Genomic DNA, 26,519 nt, shown 5'->3' on the forward strand with positions numbered 1-26,519 from the left:
TATGTTGTTCAACATAGATCAATGCTTCAAAAGCCATGAGTTATATCTATTAAAATGTATGCCTAACTAGATAAGTCTTTCATAACCCAGAAGTGATGTGTATTTATTTAGGTCGAAATTGAACAATCCTATAAAACTCAGGCGTAATATATATTAGGATGTTATCCTAATTGATAGACCAACCACACAAGAACCATGAATGATCAACAGAGACTAATGCTGCAAAAGCCATGAGTGATATATTTTATTCTGTTGGCCAAACTAGACCAGTCCTACAAAAGCAAAGAGGTTATCTTTTATTCTGTTGGCCAAGTTAGACCAGTCCTACAAAAGCCAGGAAAGATATCTTGCTATTCTGAAGCCATAACTAGACCATTTTGTGAAGATAACAAATTATTGTATCTTACATTACGTGATACACAGATGATTTAAATCTGGCGATCATTTTAATTAGTATATGGTTCATGAAAACAAGTTTTATATGTTACACTGCATAGTAAGATTATACAACGAAAATGAGTGAAACTATACTGTACTGCTTCACTACTGTCCAAGGAGAAGAAGGATTAAACGCTCATCCATAGTTTTAACCTGCCTCATTCTTTATGTGTCAGTCTCCAGCTAAGAGTCTAGTGGGTGTGAATGGTTAATATCTGTCAGAATTATTTTTCATTTAAAGTTATAAGATTGAATCACATGAATACATTTTTTTTTCATATCGCTTCACCTTTTGTACTTGTATAATCTGGATCTTTTATAATTTACCATATGGTGTAAGTTTAGCTCATTGTTGAAGGCTGTACACACAGGTTCGAGACGAGATTTGTTTTAAATATATGTGGTGTATAAAGTATATACATATATTAAAATCTCTCACCTGTTTCTACACAGTGATCTACAGTTTACAATTGATGTATGAATATTTGCCTCATTGGTAATCATACCACATCTCCTTATTTATAAGCTCTTTTAAAATGACAAGACCAGTTCAAGTGTATGCAATGACCTTCCTTATATATAGAAACAAAAAGTAATCATCTGTTATCCCGCTTAATTCAATTGTTTCCAGTGGATGAAATTACTTAATACAATTACGTACGTCAATCGAACATTGAGTCGTCATTCCTTTTTACGGCATTGATTCAACGTCAAAGCATGTTACTCTAATTATCACACATGATTTCACTTGAAGTGTCAAATACACAGAAGTACATTGGGTTGTTGCAATGAAATATGTAAAACATCCTTGGAACGAAGAAACCATTGATAAAAGTTTCTTTTTTTTATTTAGAATATCAACCTTGGAACGTAGAAGCCATTCATAAAAGTTTATTACGAGTATAGAACATCATCCTTGGAACGAAGGAACCATTCATAAAACTTTCTTACGATAATGTTTTGTTTTTACATAAAGTAGAACAAAAATCATAAACTTTGACGAGAACTAAAAAGAAAATTGATATTTCTGTCCACAGTCCAGAACTTTTTTCGCGAGTTATCTTTAGCTGATACACACGCTTTCACAACGTCATGCTGACACCTAAAGAAAGTTATCTTTGTTAGGGTTTTTTTCCTTCTATTATTTGGTATCATAGTGAATATTTTGCATGTTACAACATTTAAACCTGTTAACATAGTTTAGCTTGGAATAAATAAACGAAAATTGATAAACCGTAAGTGTTATCCTAAACATTATGCAAACTGGTTGCTTCTTATCAGCCCGTTCTATACTTGATCATAGTAAGTGAAATGACAGGTTGTTTTTATCTCTAAATTGATTTGCCATTATTTATAATATTTATTTATCATCAACAAATGTTCTATTTCCATTTTAATCCTGTAAATGAACAGTTAACATTTAGAACACTTAAAATTGTTCAGAGAAATGTAATTCTATATTGATTTGACAAAAACATATTTATTCAAGGGATACCTCAATCATTTTATTGAAGAAAATCATTATATGATGATATCTCCTATATTTTCAAACAAGGGAAAACACGTTTAATTTCCACTTTCATTTCCTTATTAACCGGATATGGAATGTATTAAAATAGAATACCATTCCAATCCCTATTGGTTTTAACATTAAGTTTAATAGTCGTGTAGAACATATTGATGATATTGTTATCTTTATGCTGGAAATACATTTCAAATCGGACCGATTAAAAAAATAAGGACACGAAAGTACAGCTATATAATCATGATTTTTTATAGTGCCTAACAAGATTGTGTGAGATAGACGAAATTGACCTTAAAACGATCGCATTGTCTTTTGATGTCCAAAAATAGGCAGATCGTACATATAAGGACTTTATCTAATGACTACATAAATTTGGGATTTATTATTATTATAATATTCGAATGAGATTGAAAAATGTATTTTTTTGTTAGGATAAACAACAATTTTACCTGCCGTAGCCGTGCGTAAAATGTTTTTCTGCATTTATCTTCGAAAAATGGCGTTTTTAATGGAATAGAACGTAAAACAGTACACTTTTCCTTTTTTCTCCGCAATAGGCTTTCGAAAAAAATTTAACTAATGTGAATTCGGAAAATTATGTGAAAATATAAAAAAGTGGCAATTGTTACCTTTCATACCTTAAGTTTCATTGATAAAACGTAATATGGACTGGTCCAGTGTCCAGTATGTAGGTCATTTAATTTACTGTACACATGCACGCACGGTCTGATTTAATCAATATACTCGTACGAAAACATGAACAGTTTGAAGGTAATAAAAAAGAATTTAATCCAATCAAATTGCATAAGATTCAATAACAATGTCCAGTCCACATTATAATATAAGTAATAGGGGTAAACTGGGTAGGGAGAAAATGACAGATATTTCAAGTTGATATTTATGCAATAACGAATTAAAATTTGTCGACCAAAAGTTTTGCTACAATTTCAAAAATTTATCGTTCTGTATTGGTATAGTTTTCGGACCTTTCATTGGCGTATTTAAAGCTATAAAAAGTTTGAGCTTCAAAAGTTCACACAATTATTAACTTTATACAGAAAATTCGTCCTTGTAATACATTTAATAGTTCACAAATGGTACGTGATTTTAAAATAAAATTATTTCTTAAAACACTGCAAAATTTTTTATTTATTTTGATAAAGTGGTATCGTCATAAAATGCGTTGGAACAAACAGTGGTATAGTAAACATCGAATTCCCTAACAAAATGTTATCACACACTTTTTTTTGATAGTCGGGTAACATGTTGTTGATAGTGTTATCTTTATGCTAAAAATATAATTTAATTCGGACCGATTTATTTTAAAAAAGGACACGAAAGTACAGCCATATATTCATGAATTTTCAAATTCTTTTGACGAAGTATATATAATCCTGTAATTATACTTAGTATGATTATATCTTTCGTACTTTGTTCCTTTAATATTAATTCTATTAATATTTATTTTCGAGTACATTGAAGAACAATGGAAGGGCTACATAGATTCTTGTTACCTTAATCGCTAACATTTAAAAAACGAATTAAGTAAAAACATAAACAGCAAGTCTTCTCTTTGATTTTGAGTTTAACCATTTTTTTTTTTAAATTCTTACGGTTTCTCTTTGTTGAAGTGCTATTATCTTTCATTATACATGTATTACGTTATCAGGATACTAGACTGATATTGCTATTAAGTTAGACATGAAGCTTATAAGTCATAAAGATCCTTTAAAATCCTTATATGGAAAGTCATTCGTTGCTTATAAATAATTCAAGACGACCCTGCTCGACCCTTCAGAATAGTCTATATCGACTTTATAATACCATGGAAGTAATATCTAAATATTACTATCATGATAATACCAACTCCACAAGGCCCTAACGAATAGTCATTTAAAGTCTTTAAATACCCTGCAGTGAAACTCTGATAAGTCGTATTTAATGCATTTGAATGTTGAAATATTTGAAATACATGTGTTTTCAAGTACAGCTTGGTAATAAATCATGTTCAACTGTTTGTAAAACTATGACGAATTCAGCAAAATACACTACTTATACTTAAACACTCGTTCTATCTTTGTTTCAATGTAAACAGTCTAAAATTATTCCGTAATGCAGGTTTCAGTAATTGAAAGATATTTAAGTGCTTCATACTAAAGAGCGGGTGCTTTTATAGCAATTTGAAATTACAAAAAGGTAGCCATTTCTAATGCTTTCTTTTTATGCTACAACAATATATGAAATTACGAGTTAAATTGGCCGTGCATTTCGTTTGTTTTTCTATGCATTGTTTTAATATCACTCACGGAGAGAACGTGGTTGCAGTTTATGTAAGAACAGAATTCTTTAAAAAAAAAACAGACTTATCGGGGTGTAAAAGTGTTTTAAAACAAAAAACATTTTGTATGAAACGTCGAGGAAGTGCTCCATTCTTATAACGTGCGTATGGATAATACTTTTATAAACCAATGAAATTTTAAAATAAATGTAGCATTTAATAGTAAAAAATAAGAAGGCGTAAACTATTTGAAACCGGAATCAAGTTCAATAATTATTCTAGCCAATGGTCGAAAATATGTATTAACTTTATGATGTCATCAGTACTAGAAGTATTAGGACCGATTTAATTTGATCAAACATTTAGTAATAATATATATAAATTTTATACATATTAAAAAGACTATAATTGTTAAACTTTGGTAATACTTTAAGAATTGAATGCTTCTTTTTGTAACTTCATTGGGGTGTAAAAGCGTTGACCGAAGTACTAAAAATGTGCGCACGGTCAACGCTTTTACAACCCTATGAAGTTACAAAAAGAAGCATTCAATGCTTATAATTACATTTTTATAGCAATGATCATGAAAACACGAATTTTATTATTGTTTTATTTAATTCACCTGTGCACTTTATTGTGGGACCACGTGTTATATCATGAATGAAAAGTTTTATTGAGCAATGCAATTGCTTACAGAATTACACGTGATGTGCAGTTAGCCAATCAGAATAAAGTATCATAATGAAACATACATCTAATGTAATTATTCCGATATGTTGAATTAGAAAACAATAACATATTCGTATTTGTTGATCACTTTGTTTTTATCACATCAAGGTAAAATATAAAATTGTATTTTTGTCAGAGGAATTACAGTTACATTCAGTGCTGGCTAATTTAAACCCTCTTTCATTCATTAGATCATTTTTACAAAATGTTGCCATTCTAATGTAATGAGTTTAGAAGACACTATATTACCTTTTTTCAGCTCCAATGTACGTAAATGTTATTTGTAAATTGAAATATAATTGTTTTAACTTGCTAATAGTTTAAAAGTAGTAATTTTACATGTTCTCTAACCAGCTATCTTACTTTTCAAGGAAATAGAATAATGTCTATTAACTTTTAAACCATGCAATAATCAAGTTCACAAGTCGTAAATTATTTGTAGTGTTTTGTAAATAGTTGGAGCTTTTTCTCGGAGGGATACATTTGATATATGAGAAACTTGATTTTGAGTTAGTAGAAAACTATACAGTTCAAAGCATTACCCCCTCTTACATACACATTGAAATTAGAAACCACCTGGTTACGCCTATACTTTGAAATAATATGTTCAATAAATATATTTAGTATATAGTCTAGGACTATTACATGTACATCTATTGGTACCAGCACGGTATAGTAACGGTATTTCATAATTACCGGATCCTTAACGCAATTTAAAGTAACCAAGGTTAAATGTGTATTTTACTGGCCTTCTTTTTTTAACTCAGAAAAGTGCATGATACCCCAAATCTATGTATTTTTGTCGGCATAACTGATCTCAGCGGGACAATGAACGTTCAGTTGTACAAGCATGTAACCTTTGTATATTTGACTGTAACGAACGTTTATGTTGATTGCTTTAATGTAGTTCTTAATTAGAAACAAACACAGGTAGTTGTACAGACACGCCTGTCCTTTTAACATTTCGCGTCGTAAAGTATAAAAATGAAGAATTATAGCGATTAATAAAGAATAATTACAAAAACATTTAGTTCTAATGGTTAATCTGATGAGATGTTCTGAAATTCAGAAAACATTAAACAACCAAATAACAGTAAAAACGTCTGAAAAAGATATCGATTAATATATACCATTGCACTTTAACTAAAATTATACTAAATTTCCCATGTAGGAATTAGACGATCCTTATAATAGCCCCCTCCTTAATCACACAATCTATAAGTATTATTTCCCATGTAGGAAAAATGTGTCTTAAGCCCCCCCCCTCGAATCAACACATTTAGAATAAGAATATTTCCCATACAAGAGTTAAAAATCCTTATATCAAATCGCTTCTTTATCATTACATTTATAGTTAGAAGTTTCTCATATAGGAATACCTACTTGCTATGACACTGATCACAATCACAAAAACGATACATGAATGATTCAGCTTACAATAAGAATGATACTATAGCATATGATACATATTACTTGATGCTACAGAATACCAAAGTATACGATAAAATGATGCTTTAAAATGTTACAGAAATACCACAATAACATACGATATCATTTTGATTCAGAATACCATTGTAATGATACCAAATCAAACGATATGATGGTGATTCAGAATACAGTAGAAATGTCATCGTAGCATGCGATACAATGATACCATACAATACCATAGCAATGATACCATGACTTGCGATAAAATGATGTTTCAGTATACAATAGTAAGGATACCATAACATACGATATAAGAATGCTTCAAAGTACCATAGTATAATAATACAACATGCGATACGATGATGTTTCAGTATACACAATAGTAATGATACCATAGCATATGATATACTGATGCTTCAAAATACAATAGACATGATACCATACTAGTATATGATACAATGGTGTTTCAGAATACATTATTATTGATACAATAGCATACAATAGAAAAATGCTTCAGAATTTAACATAGCTATATAATACCATAGCATACGATACAATGATGCTTCAGAGTACAATAGCCATGATATAATAGCATTATGATCTAATGATACTTCAGAACACCATTGAAATTATACCATAGAGTGATGCATCAGAATACAATACACCTTAACGCTAATCCCGGCTGACTCGGCCGCTTGAACTTTTGATGCATACAACAATCACTTTTCCATTGTGGCGTCAGATATTTTGTTTTGTGACGTCAAAAATTTACGGGAACCTGTGTGATATCCAGTAATGGCGGACAAATAGCGATAAGGTGTATAGTGTTGATACTAGAACATACGATATGATGATGCTTGAGAATTCAGGGCTTGTCATGTGTTGCTGGATATCATATTTGTTTTTCGTTTATTTTGTATATGAATAACTGCGTTATTTTTCTTGTTTGAAGTGCTTTCTTGTTATTTCGGGACCTTTTATATCTGACTATGCAGTATTGGTTTTGCAAATTATTGAAGGCTTACGGTGACCTATAGTTGTAAATTTCTTTATCCAGGGGCGTAGCTAGGCAATTTTGATGTGTACGCAATGCCGGAGAAGGTAGTCATACGGCCGGGGGTCTGGGGCCGCTAAAGCTCTGGGGTAAACGGCGCAAAATCCTGCATTCTCGCAATTTCCGAGGACTTAAAATGACCTCACAGAAATCTTACTTTCAGGAGAAACAAGTCAACTTTGGAAATAAATAATCAGAGAAAAACAAAGAAACCCGTACTGTTGGGCTTAACAATTTGTTTTATCTTTTCTTATGTGTAGTGGGTTAAAATGGCTTGATTAGGTATATTTTATTTGTTACCTAATCATGCTGAACCCACTTTACATTAGAAACAAACTAATTTCTAAGCCAACACTGTGCAACTTAAATGGCATTTTTCTTATTGAGATAATACATAGATAAAAATTCGAATCAGACACATATTTTTATGTTTTATTTTATGAGTGAACAAGCAGTGTTTTTCAGCTTTTTTTTTTCTCTCAAAGTTAATTCTGAAAAATCAATGCCCATTTCCTTTCTTTTTTCTACTAAAGATGTCCAAAATCGTGTATGTTTTAAATTCTTTTCTTAGTATATGTTCAAAAGACCGAGTACAGATAAACGATTCGTTTTCATTGTATTTCTCAACTAGGTCTTCACTCTTCTCATGGTACTAAAGAACCGTTCTGCCCGCGTTGCCGTCGAGACCGGCATACATGCAAATACAATAAGTATCTGAAAGATTCCCGGGTGTCCTTGGTTTATAACATTTAATGTTTCCTGCAGCTTATTAGGAATGTTATCAAAATATCCAGTCCATTTTGTTAACCATCTCCGAATTTCGATCTTGAAATTCGTCTTCTGTAACATGGGCATCATCTGCATTCCATTAAAGATAATGTCCCCAACAGCTAAAGTAAGTTGGTCAATGTTTTTTGGGATTAACTTTTGTGCGACATAACGTGGCTCTGCTGTCAGAAGTCTTGTATTCAACTCTGTTATCAAATGATCGACGAAAGGTAGATACATGTTCCGTTTCATAAGAATGAATTGATGTCCATGGTCTCTTAAGAATGTCATATTTATTTCATCAGTTATTTTGGAATCTTCAGAAAAGATGTCAGGGTAAGGAGGCATAGAAGACGTGACAATTGTGTTTTGACACCCGGAGGACTAAGCCATTTTAAATTGTTTGTATCAGCAACAGAATCACGATGCTGATTTCGTAAATGAAAAGGGAAGACTAGTTTTCGGAACGGAATATAGCTACAAAGTGATCATTAACATATTTGTTTATTTTTTTTTATTAACTTCGTTACTTTAGTTAAATTCTTACTTGATTTACCATATTTTTTTTTTTGTGAGATTTTCGATGTGTACGCAACTGCGTTTTTGCGTACGGGTTGCTACGCGCCTGTTATCATTCAGTCTTATGTGGAGAGTTGGATCATTGACAATCAAACAACATCTTTTTATTCTTATATAGAATAAATCTATTTATTTAAATATAAGGTTTACAAATTGATTCCACAAAGCCAACAAACGCTGGCACTGTATATCATCAATGCAGGTTTTCATGGAAGGCGAAAGCAGTTTAAAAAGCAAGAGGAGGCGCAATAGACAATGTTGATACACGCTTGAATTTCACAATATCTTACACTAAACTTTGTGAGATATTAGAAATGATCTTCCGCCTTAGCAAAAATTAGGCCTATAAGATATGGTTTAGGTTATTTTACAGTCTGTTTGAAGTTTCTTAATGGCTATTTATTGTAGCGAGCACCTAACAACTACCTGTAAACAGTCTCTTTATATCAATTCAACCTGTACAATTTACAAATATACACATGTGTACCTGATGCTCTTCATTTTATATTAAGTGAAACATAATATATTATCTATGTTAGATTAAAAATAAATTGTTTATGAAACAGTTTTCATTAAAAGCCGTTAACAAAGCCATTTATTTGAAATAACAAGATAATTTGATAAATAGGTGTAAGTGTATCAATTCTGACGCATCTAATTTTTAATTTATTTGTAGCATGCTGAAAATCTTAAAGATTTATCAGATAAAGTTATTAAACTAGTGGCAGAAGGTGAAATGTAGATATTTTTAAATGACAGAATCGTAATTTTTTTCTTGTTAGTTTTACGGTGTTGGAATTTGAATATCCTGCATTATGTTAAATCACAAGTAGTGCAACATGCATTTATAGGACGCCCAGCTTAGACTTTATGTCTGAGGTAATTAACATGGTGACCGAAATATGGAAGTTTGATCAGAAGTGCTTATGACAAAAAATAAAAAGAAATCAAAATCAAAAATAATTCAACGGCCTAATTTATGTTGAAACTGCTAACGAAAAAAAATTAAGCAGATATCAATCCAAAAAGTTATAGGCTTCTGATTTTGTAAGCGTACATAGGAATGTGGCGGGGTTAAATATGTTTGAGAGCGATAAAACCTTCTTTTACATGCAAGAACAAAATAAAAGAATAGTTTTGAAAAAGTAATTATCCGATTCATTACAGTTCTTTTTATAATTTAGTGTTAAACTTGTTTGCGGACGCACAACCCTCCTCCTGACCCGTTATAGTAGAGTTATAGCACAACACGTTGCTGTAGACCAATTACTAGAGACAGAGATAAAACTATATTTAACAAGTTGTAGTACCATTTAGTGACACAATCGTAATTACAGATACAACCCCATCACTGCTCACTGGGAAGCATGACAACTTTCGCAAGGAAGAGTAGTGATAAGCTGGTACTATATAATAGATGTTAATTGAGTGCAACTTTAACAACAGGACTTGTCAGCAGCAACTGTGTACACTATCAAAGTTTTCTGATTATATTCATACGGCGTTTGACATTCCATTTATTTTTCTCGTAATTAAGTATAAATGTTTCATTAGAAGCAAATATGCAATTAATTTCAAGTCATATATTATAATGCTTTCAACAGAAACTTTAATTACATGATTAGATAAAAGTACATCCAAACTTGAGAGTAACTTAGTATAAATATCACGAGTCATTAATTACAAACGAGCAAACAAGCAGACACACATGATATTGAAAAATCATTGCCCAATTATTGACTTCAATTGCAATGAATCTATTTTTTTTTCAATCATGGCACATGTCAATCCATCAAAGATTCAATTATTGATTAATTGTTGATGTTTAACGCCACATTTAGCTCTTCAACTTTGTACTTGTTTGGCTGTATACCTATTTTGATATGAGCGTCACTGATGAGTCTTATGTAGACGAAACACGCGTCTGGCGTACTAAATTATAATCCTCCTGGTACCTTTGATAACTATTAGCACTATCACTTCATCGGGATATCATATTTTTTTAATTGGTGGCGGAAGCCTAAATAAATGCGTCGACTTTTGGTAGGAAATCCTTGCCAAATAAGATTTGAGTCGAACGCACCTACCATGTTTTTGTGAGGGGGTTCGAACTCACAACCTCAGTGATGACAGGTTAATGATACAATATATGTACTACTTAGACCACTTGACCATCGAAAACCCTCCAAACTGACTTTACTGTGCGTATTGCTGTGTGTTTCTTAATTATACATTGGATAGAGGTATAGGGGGAGAACTGAGATCTCACAAAACATGCTTAACCCCGCCGCACTGTTGCGCCTGTCCCATGACAGAGGCCTGTGGTCTTTGTTAGTCTTGTATGCTATTTTTTTTTAGTTAATTTATATGTTTTGAAGTTAAGTGTGACGTCCATTTTTATTTAACTGGTACACATCATATTTTTATATTTAGGGGCAAGCTGAGGCCCGTTTCCGGATGCAGTAGTTTCTTGCTGCATTGAAGAACCATCGGTGGCCTTCGGCTGTTTTCTGCTCTTTGGTTGGGATTTTGTGTCTTTAACATATTTCCCATTTCCATTCTCAGTTTTATTACCGTTTTTATGAAGATAGAAACAGTTTAAGACTGCTATCATATGCTTCTTTTTCTTTTCAGAACTTCAATCTTTCAATTTCAAAAAAACAGCAGAAAATCAGCAGAAATACAGAAATTATAAATATTTGTCCTGGACGGAACTGTTATGTGTTTTTTTATGTTTTTGATTTATTTTCACTAATAAAAAATGTTAAGAAAAGTCGATTGCAAAAATATACATGAAATAACAACATATTTAGGATTCTCATCGCATTAAAAGGGAAAATTCTCAACTATTTTGACGTTGTTTTTTTTTAAAGTATTACAAACGTCTATTCGATAATTTGTTTATATGAAATGCCTGTACATATTTAAATTGAAAATCATTTTTAAAAGATACGTGATAGAATTGAAAATAAGTTAGCGTTACATGTAGAAGTACACGATGATTAAACGTCTATAGAAGAAATGGACATGTTTCTCATTTGTGTTATTTCAGTTTCTGCCCTCTATCAACAATAGAAGCAGACATTAATTTGCGTGTCAGGTATTTATTCAAGAGTTCCTTTTGAAGGATACTTTCATTAAAATATGAAAACATTTTAAGTATACATTATACAGAAAAATCAAACACCATTTTGCCCTTCCTCGGTTCTGGTGTAGATTTCATTATTCCGTTGTAAGAGATAACAATTTCATTTACCGTATACGTATTCATAAATAAAACATAAAACGATTCATTCATTTAATTCACAGTGGGTGCATAAGCCAATAATCTCTTTGATCTCCTCAGTGTTAAAACATGTGTCATTTGTGTTGTACCAATTTAATCAGAATTTGTATTTTGTGGTCATTAAGTTACAACTTGATTCGTGTTTTATATCCGTATTATAGATAGCATTGATTAATTATTTTTTGTTCAACTAATATTCATTTGTTAATCGTAAAAGTAAGTCAGAGCGTTTCTGTACATAAAATCTCATTTATATAATTGTTTGAGTAGCATAATGCTGTAATATCAAACCATGGAAGTATTATATTTTACTTCCATGATCAAACTGAGCGAGCTTTGGCAAAGCCATTGCAAACAAAGTGAAACCATACACGAAAAAATAATGTAAAAACAATATGACACATTACAAATAGCTTATAACCAATGTGCTCCGTCATATTGAAATCCGTAGTTTTTTCGTATGCCGTTTCATAAGTGATTTAGAAGCTTGAGTTTTGGCCAGTTTTCGGTATCTTTAAAAAAAATAAGTAGTTTTTTTGCACCTGCCTCAAGTCAGAAACCTCTAGCATTTGTATGTATTGTATGTCTCTTTTAAAAATTTGATTCAATTTTATGTTTCTGAGTTTAGTGTGATGTCCATTTTCGCTGAAATAGTAAACATCATTCTTTAGGTGTCAGTTGAAGCCCACTTGCGGGGGTGGGATTTCCTCGTCGTGGTGAAGACACTTTCGTGGCCTTGAATCAGTTTGTTGTCTCTTTTACACATTCCCCGTTTCATTTCTCAATTCTATTTAATTATATTTCAATCCCCACTATAATATCAGAACGTGTTCATAAATTTGAAAACCTATTTGTAATGTTTGTATCGTATCCTTTGACGAAACTGAAAAGTCTCGCTTTTTTATTTGAAAAACATACACTTTTCTTGCCAATGATTGCAGAGAAAATAATAATTGATATAAAAAACTCCTATATAATTGGAATCTGTTTTCTCTGTAATGTTTTTGTTTCATCTTAATTTATTACTCGACTGTATAATTATGAATTCCAAATCAAAATAATATGGCACCATTTACACGAATTAGTACAATTATACAACAGGTGCTTTTTATTTCAGGGTGAACAGAACCTATACAGTGCTTTTATATTTGAGGTCGGAACAAATTTCAACTCGGAATAGTCATTTCAAAAAGTTTAATTGTTATGAAAATCACTATTTCAAAAAACCTATAACGGTAAACCCTTCCTCCGACAAAAGACTGAAAAGGGAGAATGGACTATGTCAAACAGACAACAATCTCATCAAAAAGCAGATAATAGCCAAAAGCCACGAATGTTTCTCCAACCTTCAAATCAAGTAATTAATTTTAAAATCATTTCGGGATCATTCAGTCTCAGACTTGCCTTTTAAGTAACACTGCAGCTGTGTTCCGCCAGTTTTCCTCTTTTCTCATGATCACAAAGTTTTTACGAGTAACGGTTTTTCTTTTTTCGATGTTAAGATAATCCAAAAATTATTAATATTTGTCTCTTATCATTAAATATTTATCTTGTTAAAGAATTATGTAATATGAGTAATGAGAATAAAAACTTCACAGATTGTATATTTTGAATTATTTCTGAGATCCTGATAATCTTCATTTGAAGAGTTTAACTTATTACACAGATCTGAATTTCAGGAACAAATATGTTGTTAAATGTCTTAATGAAACATGACATGACTGACTTGGCATAGTGTACTGTTACGTCAATTCATAGGAGAAAGAAAACAATAAATATATATTCTACATGTAGATACAATAGATAAGTCATAGCGATGATATACTATACAACATGTCTTCGTGTTCCAGTTATGTTGGTATTGTTGCATTTCTTCTTTTAAACAAAGTTAACGGTCTTTAATATTTTTTGGAGGGATAGGGACATTGTTCCTTATTCATCAACAACACAATATGTTTTAAGCAAGAAATAATATCTTTTAACATTAGCAGAATATTGGAAAACAAATTATTGATTTAAACATATCTTCCTCTTCAAGAATACTAAAACTGAGATTGTAATTTACCAACGGCGCCTCAAATGACCATGTGTGCAATCAGTTTACGACTGTTTGGATAAAGGTACTGGGATATTCTTATGTTCATAACAAGACAATACAACTCAGATATATTTTAGCTAAGAGATTTAACAAATGAACATTAATTTATATGGTTTTTTTTTGGTTTTTTTTTAGTTTATTCTATGGTAAAAAAGACCTTTCACAACTGATGATTTTTTTAAATTATAATTATTCTCATTTACAATTGCTAAAATGATTAAAAGATACCATCAGTCCCAATTCAACCCTTTGGGACTAGAGAATTCACAAGCATTAAATGAAGTGCGATTTATACTAGATATACTTCAATAGTTATATTTTCACTGCTCAATTATAAGATTCATTGAACAAACTTACAAAAGGAAAACTAATTTTGAAAACTAGTATCAGATAATTTAAAAAAAAATGCATATCCCGATATTGAAAAAAAAAATAGTTGTTTCGGTTATAAGTATAACAAGTAAAGTTTATAAGATAAGTTTCTTTGTTTTCCCTTATCATCTGTTTACTGGGGTGGTTTTTTTTTAATAGCTGTTATCATTTAATCAAAGATGATCTTTACATATATCATGTATATATGTTACAACAATTTAAAACATTATTAAGCCACCGATGTTCTATTTATATCATTTGGAAGCATCATGGAGTGATGATGAAAACTACATGATTTTGTGATATCTGCTGCCTGTCAATCTTAACATGTTTAGTGAGATTCCAAACCTTCTAATAGGTATAACATTCTCTAAAGTTTGCTTAATACCAATTAAAACACAGAAAAAACTAACAACAAAGCAACAGAACAGTTGTCAGGACTCAATATAGAATAACAAATGTCGATTTCACATAAAACCAGATGCTCCGCAGGGTGCAGCTTTATACGACCGCAGAAGTTGAACCCTGAACGGTTGGGGCAAGTATGGACACAACATTCAAGCTGGATTCAGCTCTAAATTTGGATTGTGATTAAATAGTTGACACAGCATAGGTTTCTGACACAGAATGAATGTGGTCTAATAAACTCAAAATTTGTTTTTGCCTTTGAGCAATTCACTATGCTGTTGAATATTAATCCTCTCAAAAAAAGGTTAGAAGAAATTTTCTTTTTATTTATGAAATCTGAAATGAGAAAAATTGAACCCCCCCCCCCCCCTTTCAATTTTTTTTTCACATCTCCCTTTCCCTTATTCCAAAACTGATCATAATTCAAATTACTAATGGAGTTTGCAACAACAATTACTCATTTAAATACATCATAACATTAAAATGTACAAAAAGTGCTTGTTATCACAGAATGGTAAAGATTGTTTTAATTTATCAGTTGGTAGTAAAAGTGAATATACATTGTATATTGTATAAAACAATGATTTAAGTGGATTCAACTACTATTCTGGACAAAGAAAGATAACTCCAATTGAAAATTTCTTGCTATTGCGCAATATTGTGCAATTAGATACTTCTTGCTATTGCGCAATACTGTGCCATTGAAAATACTTGCTTTTGCACAATACTGTGCAATTGAAGATTTCTTGCTATTGCGCAATACTGTGCTATTGAAAATTTCTTGCTATTGCACAATATTGTGCAATTGAAGATTTCTTGCTATTGCTGAATACTGTGCAATTGAAAATTTCTTGCGATTGCACAATACTTAATATAATAATTTTGGATCCTGATTTGAACCAACTTGAAAACTGGGCCCATAATCAAAAATCTAAGTACATGTTTAGATTCAGCATATCAAAGAAGCCCAAGAATTCAATTTTTGTTAAAATCAAACTTAGTTTAATTTTGGACCTTTTGGACTTTAATGTAGACCAATTTGAAAACGGGACCAAAAATTAAGAATCTACATACACAGTTAGATTTTGCATATCAAAGAACCCCAATTATTCAATTTTTGATGAAATCAAACAAAGTTTAATTTTGGACCCTTTGGGTCCCTTATCCCTAAACTGTTGGGACTAAAACTCCCAAAATCAATCCCAACTTTCCTTTTATGGTCATAAACCTTGTGTTTAAATTTCATAGATTTCTATTTACTTATACTAAAGTTATGGTGCGAAAACCAAGAAAAATGCTTATTTGGGCCCCTTTTTGGCCCCTAATTCCTAAACGGTTGGGATCTCAACTCCCAAAATCAATCCCAACCTTCCTTTTGTGTTCATAAACCTTGTGATTTCTATTTACTTATACTAAAGTTATTGAGCGAAAACCAAGAATAATGCTTATTTGGGCCCTTTTATGGCCCCTAATTCCTAAACAGTTGGAACCAAAACTCCCAAAATCAATCCCAACTTCCTTTTGTGAGCATAAACCTTGTGTCAAAATTTCATAGATTTCTATTTACTTAAACTAAAGTTATAGTGCGAAAACCAAGAAAATGCTTATTTGGGCCCTTTTTGACCCCTAATACCTAAACTGTTGGGACCAACACTTCCAAAATCAATCCCAACCTTCTTTTTGTGGTAATAAACCTTTTGTAAATTTCATAGATTTCTATTTACTTAAACTAAAGTTATAGTGCGAAAACCAAAAGTATTCGGACGACGACGACGACGACGCTGACGCCAACGTGATACCAATATACGACCAAGAAATTTTCAATTTTTGCGGTCGTTTAAAAAGGCTCGTTTAAATATCGGATACAGAACTGGGATGCTTGCTGATCTTAATTTTCAGAATTATCCGTATGTCATGATCAGTTAATATTTACATACTATTTCATATTGTTTGAATATAGGGTATCGTCAATAAAACAAGATGCATGGTTATAAGGATAATGAATCTTGTCTCCATTATTGAGCGAAAAATATCGTATTTGATTTGAAAACTGCACCAATTCTTCAATATAATACCTGAGAGGGCTGGTGTGAACATTATTCATAAACAGCTAAACGTTATACTCCAACAATAATCTATATTAGAATATGTAACCAAAATGTTATCTTCTCACCTTAATTTAACAAAGGTTATAAATATTTGTTGACACGAAATATTCACAGAGTCTTTAAAGTTGGAATGACACAGGGTGAAATGAAATTCTGATAGTGTCCCAACTTGGATAGACATTCGAATATCTGGTTGATATGTCTATCTATCTATGTCCCAAGTTAGACTCACTCTATCAATATGTTGACCTATTTCTGACTGTTTACTAGGTTGACGGAGTCCTTATTTATACCGAGTAATTCTGACATTCCGACTTACTAACTGGTAGACAGAAAGTTCTTAGGGCAGGATTCTGGTCTCCATTAGGAAGTTTAAATCGTCTGATAGTGATGTATTGTTAATCAATAGAAGTTCTGTACTTAAGTTTAATAGCTAGGTATAAATCTTAGTACAGTTTATCAATATAAGTCATGAAATTAAGTTAGTTGACGTGGCTAAACTGAAAATCTAAAATAAACTTATCTGATATGATTAAAAAAAATAGATTGTTTACTAAAAGTAACTGTCAGTCTGGTTGTATACTGATCGTAACAGGCAGGCCAAGACAACGGGTGCGACATGAAATTCCGACTTACGCTCATGAAACCCCTACTATATACCAAAGTTCTCATACATTTTGATGTCTTTAGCTTTTGAATCAATTTTTGATGATCGTTGTTCGTCTTTGAATGTTTTTGTTGTCACGTATAATATACTTCTTACTTATATCGTTACCGTATTGTCTTTCAAGTTTTAATCCCTTCTATCTAGAAGATTTAGTATTTTTTACAACGTTTGTGTCGTATAAGATAAAGGACTAAACAGCAAATACAACTATAATTATTTTTGATACGAATAAACCATCTGCGACTTATAGTCGTATATATCATAAAAAGAACGATGGAACCTATACAGTGCTTTTATATTTGATATATAAAAAAGTTTCAATTCATTATAGTCAGTTCAAAAAGCTTAATTGTTATCAAAATCCGACGAAATCACCTACAACGGTTATCCCTTGTGATATGGATATGGAATATGTCAAAGAGACAATGCAACAACCCGACCAAAAAGCAGATAACAGCCGAAGGCCACTTATAAAACTTCAACCTTCAAATAATTAGTTTTAACAAAAACATTTCGGAATCATTCAGCCTTAGACTTGCCTTTTGAGTTACACTGCAGCTGTGTTATGCCAGTTTTCCTCTTTTCTCATGATCACACAGTTTTTACGAGTAACACCTTTTCTTTTTTCGATGTTAAGATAATCCAAAAAATTATTAATGTTTGTCTCATCTCTTATCATTAAATATTTATCTCGTTAAAGAATTATGTGATATGAGTAATGAGAATAAAACTTCACTGATTGTATATTTTGAATTATTTCTGGTATCCTGATAATATTGATTAATTTTCCTATTGACAACTTTCAATTTCTGTGTAGCAACATCCCAGCGGCACCAGCATATGTAGTAGATGTGTCTTTATTGATACGTTACTCTAAAGCTAGCTCAAAGTACGTTGATTTTGTTGAACGCGGAATACTGCTTTCTCAAAGTTGCTAAGACAGGGCTATGAATCAATCAAATTAAGGTCATCACTCAAGAAATTTTACGGTCGCCATCATAATCGGATTGGCCACGACGAAATTACACGACGGGTTCCGTATAAGGTGCAGGAAATGCTTACCCTTCCGTAGCACCTGATTTCGCTCCCGGTTTTAGTGGAGTTCGTGTTGTTTCTTATTTATTATTTATAACTGTTGATGTAAATGTCCTTTGGTTTTTTGAGTCTTTGTTTACTCCTTGGTTTTGATTGTTATTGTCTTCATTAGATGAGTTTTACGTATTACACATATCTGAATTTCAGGTACAAATATGTTGTTAAATGTCTTAATGAAACATGACATGACTGACTTTAATTAGTGTACTGTTACGTCATTTCATAGGAGAAAGAAAACAATAAAATATATTCTACATGTAGATACAATAGATAAGTCATACCACGATTATCTACTGTACAACATGTCTTCGTGTTCCAGTTATGTTGGTGTTGTTGCACTTTTATTTTTAAACAAAGTCAAAACTCTTCGTCCTTCTTTTTTTTTGGGGGGGGGGAGGCTGTGGACATTGTCCCTTATTCAACAACAACATATTATGTTTTATGCAATAAATAGTATCTTAAACAATATCAGGCCAGAATATTGGTATTCAAATTATTGATTAAGACATATCTTCCTCTTGAAGAGTGTTTTTAAAAATAAGATTGTCAAATGACTGTGTGTGCAATTCTACTTAAAAATCATTCACAATCAGTTTACGATCGTTTGAATAATAGAACTGAGATAGTCAGTCTAATAACAAAAACAACAGATATATATTTTAGCTGAGAGATTTATCAAATGTTTAGTTTATTCTACAGTAAAAAAGACCTTTCACAACTGTTGATTTTTTAGACTATGATCATTCTCATTTACAATTGCTGAACTAATTTAAAGATACCATCAGCCCCAATTCAACCCTTTGGGACTAGAGAAATCACAAGCATTAAATGAAGTGCCATCTATAATGTAAATACTTCAATAGTTATATTTTCACTGCTCAATTTTAAGATTCATTGAACAAACTCACAAAAATGAAAACTAATTTTGAATTACTATTATCATATAATTTTAAAAAAAATGCATATCCCGATATTGATATTTGTTTCAGTTATATTGAGTTTAACAAGTAAAGTTTATTAGAGTTATTTTCTTTGTTTCTCCTTATTTTCTGTTTGATGGAGTGTCTGTTATAGCTGTTATCGTTAAATCAAAGATGATCTTAAAATATATTTGTTACAACTATTTACAAAATATTATTAAGACACTGATGTTGTATCTATATCATTTGGAAGCATCATAGTGTGATGATGTAAACTACATGATTTTGTGATATCTGCTGTCTGTCAATCTTGACATAGTTAGTGAGATTCCAAACCTTCTAATAGGTATAACATTCTCTAATGTTCGCTAAATACCAATTATAACACAGAAAAAAAAACTAACAACAAAGCAACAGAACAGTTGTTATGACTCAAAATAAAATAAAAATATCGATTTCACAAAAAGATGAAAAAAGGCTCTTAAATATCGGATACAGAATTTGAATTATTATGGTTGCTGATCTTCATTTTCAGAATTTTCCGTATGTCATGATCAGTTAATATTTACATACTATTTCATAATGGGTATCGTCAATAAAGCAAGATGCTTCGTTATAAGGATATTGGATCTTGAAAATAATCAATTATGTATTGTCTTCATTAAGCGAACAATATCGTAATTGTAAAATATACACCAATTCTTAAACAGGAGAACTGAAACTAACTGGTAGACAGAGAGTTCTCAGGGCAGTATTATGGTCTCCATTATGAAGTTTAAATCGTCTGATAGTGATGTATTGTTTATTAGTAGAAGTTATGTTCTTTCGTTTAATAGCTAGGGTTACGACTGAGAACTCTTTATCAATATTAGTAATGAAATTAAGTTGAATGACTTTACTTAAATGGAAATATGAAATGATTTTTACAATGAACCAGGTGAATTGTTCGACTGTCAGTCTACTTCATACTGATCGTCACATGCAAGTGACAAGGCGACGGGTGTCACATGAAAAGTATGATAGACTTACCCTTATGAAAGCCCTATTATAATTCAAATTTTCCACAATTTTTTGTTGTCCTTAGTTTTTGTTAATTTTCGCTATTCGTAAAAATGAGAAAGGAAATTTGGAACGTGTCAAGAGACAACAACCCGACCATAGAACAGACAACAACCGACGACTACAATGGGTCTTCAATGTAGCGATAAACTCGCGGACCCGGAGGCGTACTTCAGCTGGCCCCTATCGTCTTTGGATGTGTTCGTTGGTAAGCACCCTTGTCACGTACTTTTGTACTTATAGCGTTCACATGTATTGTCTTTTAAATTTTAATCCTTTCTTTCTAGGTATTTTCTATAACTTTTGTGTCATATAAGATGTAATACTAAACAGCGAATACCATTATAATTAATTATGATAAGATTATACCATCTGCGACACGTATAGTTGTATATATCATAAAAAGAACGATAGAATAATTGTCACGAATAAGCATTCAATAAAACCCCGGACGTATTTTTTCATCTGAAGTGGATTAATGAAAGACTGATAATAGTAACCCTCTAATATAAGGTATCTCGGAGTATTACATAGAAGTTTGTTGTTTAAGCAAAAATATACCAGATCAATGCAAATGTTACTTAAATGCAATCGGACTTAACTACGACATTTTACATATTATTCTTGCCATGAATCCTATAGTGATACAGGTTTACGTAATGAACTATAATTTAGATCAAAACATTGAAGCCACTGATAAAATTAAAACGTTTATAGTGATTAAAAGAAAACTTATGTATCCAACACAATCTGATAGTTTGATAATGTTTTCAAAGAATAAAGTCTAGAATGCCAATTATAAAAAAAAAATATCAAATACATGCTATTATTTGAATGTGGTCCGACTGTTTCAGTACTTAAGTTTCGTAAATTATTATACAAAGGCGTTTAGTACTTATGTGTTCTTTTGGATGTTCCAGTTGACTTATTTCTATATGTAATTAATGAACTAATGAAATATTTACACAACATGTTATACATCTAGCCGGTATTACTACCCCATAAAACACTTTTGATCGTTAATATCTGCTAAAATACTTTAAACAAGTTATCAAGTTCAGTATCATCATTAATTCATGAAAGATCCGAACTTCATAATTTATCAATGTTCCGAACTTCAATATGTTTCCTTTGTGGGAAATATATGTTATTTAATTTACTTTCAATTTTATCATTGAATATCCCTTGAAATGGTCGAATCCTCTGTATATCAAAATGTGTATAGTTTTTAACAATATACAATGTGCCGGTTATGTTGAAAAAAAACGTTCATTTAGGGTCACATTTGTTATCTTGAATATGCTACAACTATATGAGTTAATAATTATATTGCATTCGTGGATTTGCAAGAACATCTAGGTAAACCGGAAGAAAATAGTGTAAACTCAAATTGGTAATACTTGTGTATAACAATCTTTCAAAAACTTTAAATTACACAACTTGTACATCATACATATTTTCCCAATCTATGATATTATCCAAGATGAGTGTAAAACAACATCTTTCGTATCCAACTAAACTAGATATGTTTTCTACTTTTTGCGTTTGTTTTAAAACAGATTTGTATCATGATTATGAATAAAATGAAATATGTATCACATAAAATAAACAAATGAATAAATAATGAATTACCACAAAACAAACGATTAATTAAACAAAACAAAAAAATATACCAGTAAATGAAAGATGCACTTACCTAAAGCTGAACAGATTAATATCCATAAACAGATTAATTTACCAGTAAAATTATCTACAAATCCATTATTTACTCTCAATTTGAACCACATGTCTTTCCCGTCATTTTAGAACTAACACTCTATATAAAATTGCAATTAATTAATCCAATGAAAATAATGGTAACATAATTAATTACCCACACAAACAGCCAATAAACGGTTATAATGTCCTCAAAGTACAGAGCAGTTATCAAATATGCGACTATAGGAAAAATAGTATTTGATTTGGGACATACCACTGTATTATATCGTAGGGATTCCTTTTCTATATTAGCATTGAACGTGATTTATTAAATAGCGTACATTGTATATCTCATCTCTTGGGTAAAGAGATTTTTTATCATTTAACTCCTGTCGTATATGCATTTACATAATTGATGATTTTGCTTGTAAAGTTAAACACACTGATTAATACAAGTTAGGACCGATTTTAAAAACGTATAAAAGAAAATGCCTAATGGATTTTTTGTCAAGATGTGATGGTGTGTTTCCTTTAAACCAGGGAATGTATCGTTATTCAAATATTTACTTAGTGATTTAAGTAAAATAAACGCAAATCTGATTTGAAATTAATTAGCCATAGGAGATTACAGAGCAATTAAACTATAATCCCCTGCATTGTTGTAATCTTGCTCTTTATACAGGTCGACTTATTTAAATACACATATATTATTAAACAACTTATTTACAGATATATAAAGTATTTGAAAAGTCACTTCAGTAATGATTTGTAACAGTATAAAAGTCAAAGTCGAAATCAAACAAGTAGCCAATGAGGTAGAGCTTTCAAACCTGTTTTTTGAAAATTATGTAATTTGTTCCCACAAAACAAAGTGTTTTGATGTTAATAATAACATTAATTCATCTTTTTAAACATTTTACAGACGCCCTCATGACTAAGTTGGTCTTTAAGGAATATCTATATCATGCATTGACTACTTTTTCCTTAATTTTTCAACTGTCATAGTGACCATAATACAAGTATACAACAATATGACCAGTAAACAGGAATAACGCCTTATTTGACTTGATAACCAGGTAAAATGTAAAACGCCACACTTGAATAGAAAACCAGAAAACAGGAATAACGTTACATTTGACTTTTTAACCAGTAAATTGGAATACCATTGTAAATATAACGAAATTTCATTCGACTGTCATACAAATGAGAGGTTTAGCGCTATAAAAACCAGGTTCAATCCACCATTCTCTACATTTGAAAATGCCTGTACCAAGTCAGGAATATGACAGTTGTTGTCTATTCGTTTGATGTGTTTTGTCATTTGATTTTACCATTCAATTAGGGACTTTTATTTTCCTCGGAGTTCAGTATTTTTGTGATTTTACTTTTCACACTTCCCTACATAGCCAATAAAACTGGAATAATGACACACTTGGCTTTCTAACCAGTATAATATGGATAACGTCACACTTCCCTGCATATCCAATAAAACTGGAATAATGACACACTTAACTGTATAACCAGTATAACCTGAATAACGTCAAATTTTCCTGCATTACTAATACAAATGGTATAACGTCACACTTGACTTTATAACCAGCTAACAGGAAAAACGTCACACTTGAATGCATAACCAATAAAAATGGAATAACATCACACTTGACTTTATAACCAGTTAACAGGAATAACGTCGCACTTGAATGCATAACCCAAAAAAACACGAATAATGTCACACTTGACTTCCTAACCAGTAAACCATGGCCAGGAATAAAGTCACACGTCACTACTTTTCAAACCAGTACATCAGGAAAATCATAACACTTAAATGTACTCTAAAAAAAAAAAAACGAAAGACCATGTTTCTAACCATATTAAACGTACTCATTATTTCATAAAACGCTTTGTCTTTCATAAACTTCAATAATATCAACACTACAGATATAATGAATAATAGAGATAGGCCATTTTGTACATATACCAAGGGGAAACTTGATGCAAAGCATTATTATTTACTGTTTCATTGCATTTGATAGAAAAAGATGACTTTGTGGCAAATAAACCAAGATTTAAAAAAAAAATCCACAGCTTTTAATACAGAGATTTTTGTTATAAAATTTGAAACATAGATTATTTACTTGCTTTTCTATGATGTGCTAGCGTTTATTGTTTACAAAAAGTTCTCAGCAAACCTGTAAATTCCAACACACTTCGTGCTGAGTCACTAAAGTCGAGCGCACCCTAAAAGGTGTACTTGATTTGGTCCATATTTAAATTTGTTTTAACCGAAAACTACATTAATAAACTTGTTTTCAGGAAATCCATACTAGCACTGCATGTAATAATCCTATATCTTTCAGTCACCAAAACAAAGGCTGTGGATTTTCTATAAAATTTCCATATGTTTAGCATTGAATCAACTCAAGGGTACATAATCCTTAAGCCCTGTTCAGTAATGTCTCATTTGACCATTTAACTGAGTAGTGTCTTACTCTACCATTTAACCAGTAAAAAGGAATAATGTCACACTTGACCATATTACCAGTAAACAAAAGTAACGTCAAATTTGACAATATAAGCAGTTATTGAAAGTAAAGTCGGGATTGAAATTGTAACCAGTTAAAAAGAAATAGAAAGTAACTGCAGGAATATATTTACACACCCGACCATATATCCATTTACAGGAATAACGCCATACTCGACCATATAACATGTAAACAGAAATAACCAAACACCCACCGCTACAACCATTTACAGGAACATCCGAACAAATGACCTTAACACTATTAACACAAATAACGTCGCACTTGCCTTATGACCAGTAAGCAGAAAAAACGAATAACCTGATCGAACAACAAGTAAACGAGAATATCCACACACCTGTCCATATCATCAATAAGAAGGAATAACCAAACAAATATCGGTATGACAGCAAAAAAAAAAAAAAAAAAAAAAAAAAACACAGTTAGTAAAAGACACAACCAAACAATTGACCATATGGCCAGAAAACAGAAAACTACTACATATTTGAAATGTAACCGTTAAATAGAAATAACTACACCAGACCATAAAACCATTAAACTTGAAAAGGAAAACATATTAACATATAAACATTAACAGGAATAACAGGAATAAATGCATACCTGACTAGATAAGCAGTCAACAGTACCAATAATACACCCGGCCACTTATTAATTATACAGAAATAATTACAAACCCGATCATAAAAGCAGTAAAACAGGAATAAACGCATACCTTACTCGATAGCCAGTAAACAATAACAATAAGACACCAGGCATAAAAAATATACAGGACTAAAATCACACCTGATCTTCAAAGCAGTAACGCAGTAAAACAGGAATAACCACACCTAGATTATAAAAACGCTAAACAGGAATAAAAACAAACCTGTAGATATAAATAGTTAACAGACATAACTGCACAAATGACTGTAAACAGTAATCAGCGAAAATTAAAACTCCTGCCATGCATTAGATGTGTTTGAGCTTTTGGTTTTGGCATTTATAAAGGACTTTCCGTTTTAAATTTCCTTTCGAGTTTGGTATTTTTGTTATTTTACTTTTTTTCTGACCATATACCTACCAGTAAATAAAATTGACCAAATACTTACTATATAACCAGTAGACAGGACTGAAAACACACTTGACCATATAATAAGGAATAACCACATCCCTGATCATATAACCAGGAATAACCGCAAAACAGACTGTTAAACCATAAAGAATACTTATTACATACCTGATCATATAACCGGTCTTCATGATTGACCATACATCTGATTATATAACAAGTCACGGGAATAACCACACACCTGATTATATAAACATTTTACTTGCGAACTAGAATATAAGATGTAAACAATGCACTCTGATGTTTAATTCTTGTTTTTTGAAATTTTTGATAACTTAACTGTATTGGGATCTTTTATCAGTAAAAAAGTCATACTAATGGTTGACAAAAGTGGACGCAATAACTGTATTTACAGAAAATC

General features: G+C 31.3%; 1 protein-coding gene across 1 annotated transcript in view; it reads right to left on the reverse strand.

Moving 5' to 3' along the window:
• LOC143073452 (zwei Ig domain protein zig-8-like) overlaps positions 1-22,791 on the reverse strand; it is a 56,741-nt gene extending 33,950 nt beyond the window's left edge. Inside the window, exon 1 of the mRNA XM_076249012.1 lies at positions 22,509-22,791. Within this exon, the coding sequence (XP_076105127.1) occupies positions 22,509-22,599 (91 nt within the window). The 5' untranslated portion in view covers positions 22,600-22,791. The remainder of the gene's footprint in view (positions 1-22,508) is intronic.
• Positions 22,792-26,519: the final 3,728 nt, after the last annotated feature.

Source organism: Mytilus galloprovincialis, chromosome 4 (genome assembly GCF_965363235.1).
Source record: "Mytilus galloprovincialis chromosome 4, xbMytGall1.hap1.1, whole genome shotgun sequence".
Classification (NCBI taxonomy): Eukaryota; Metazoa; Mollusca; class Bivalvia; order Mytilida; family Mytilidae; genus Mytilus; species Mytilus galloprovincialis.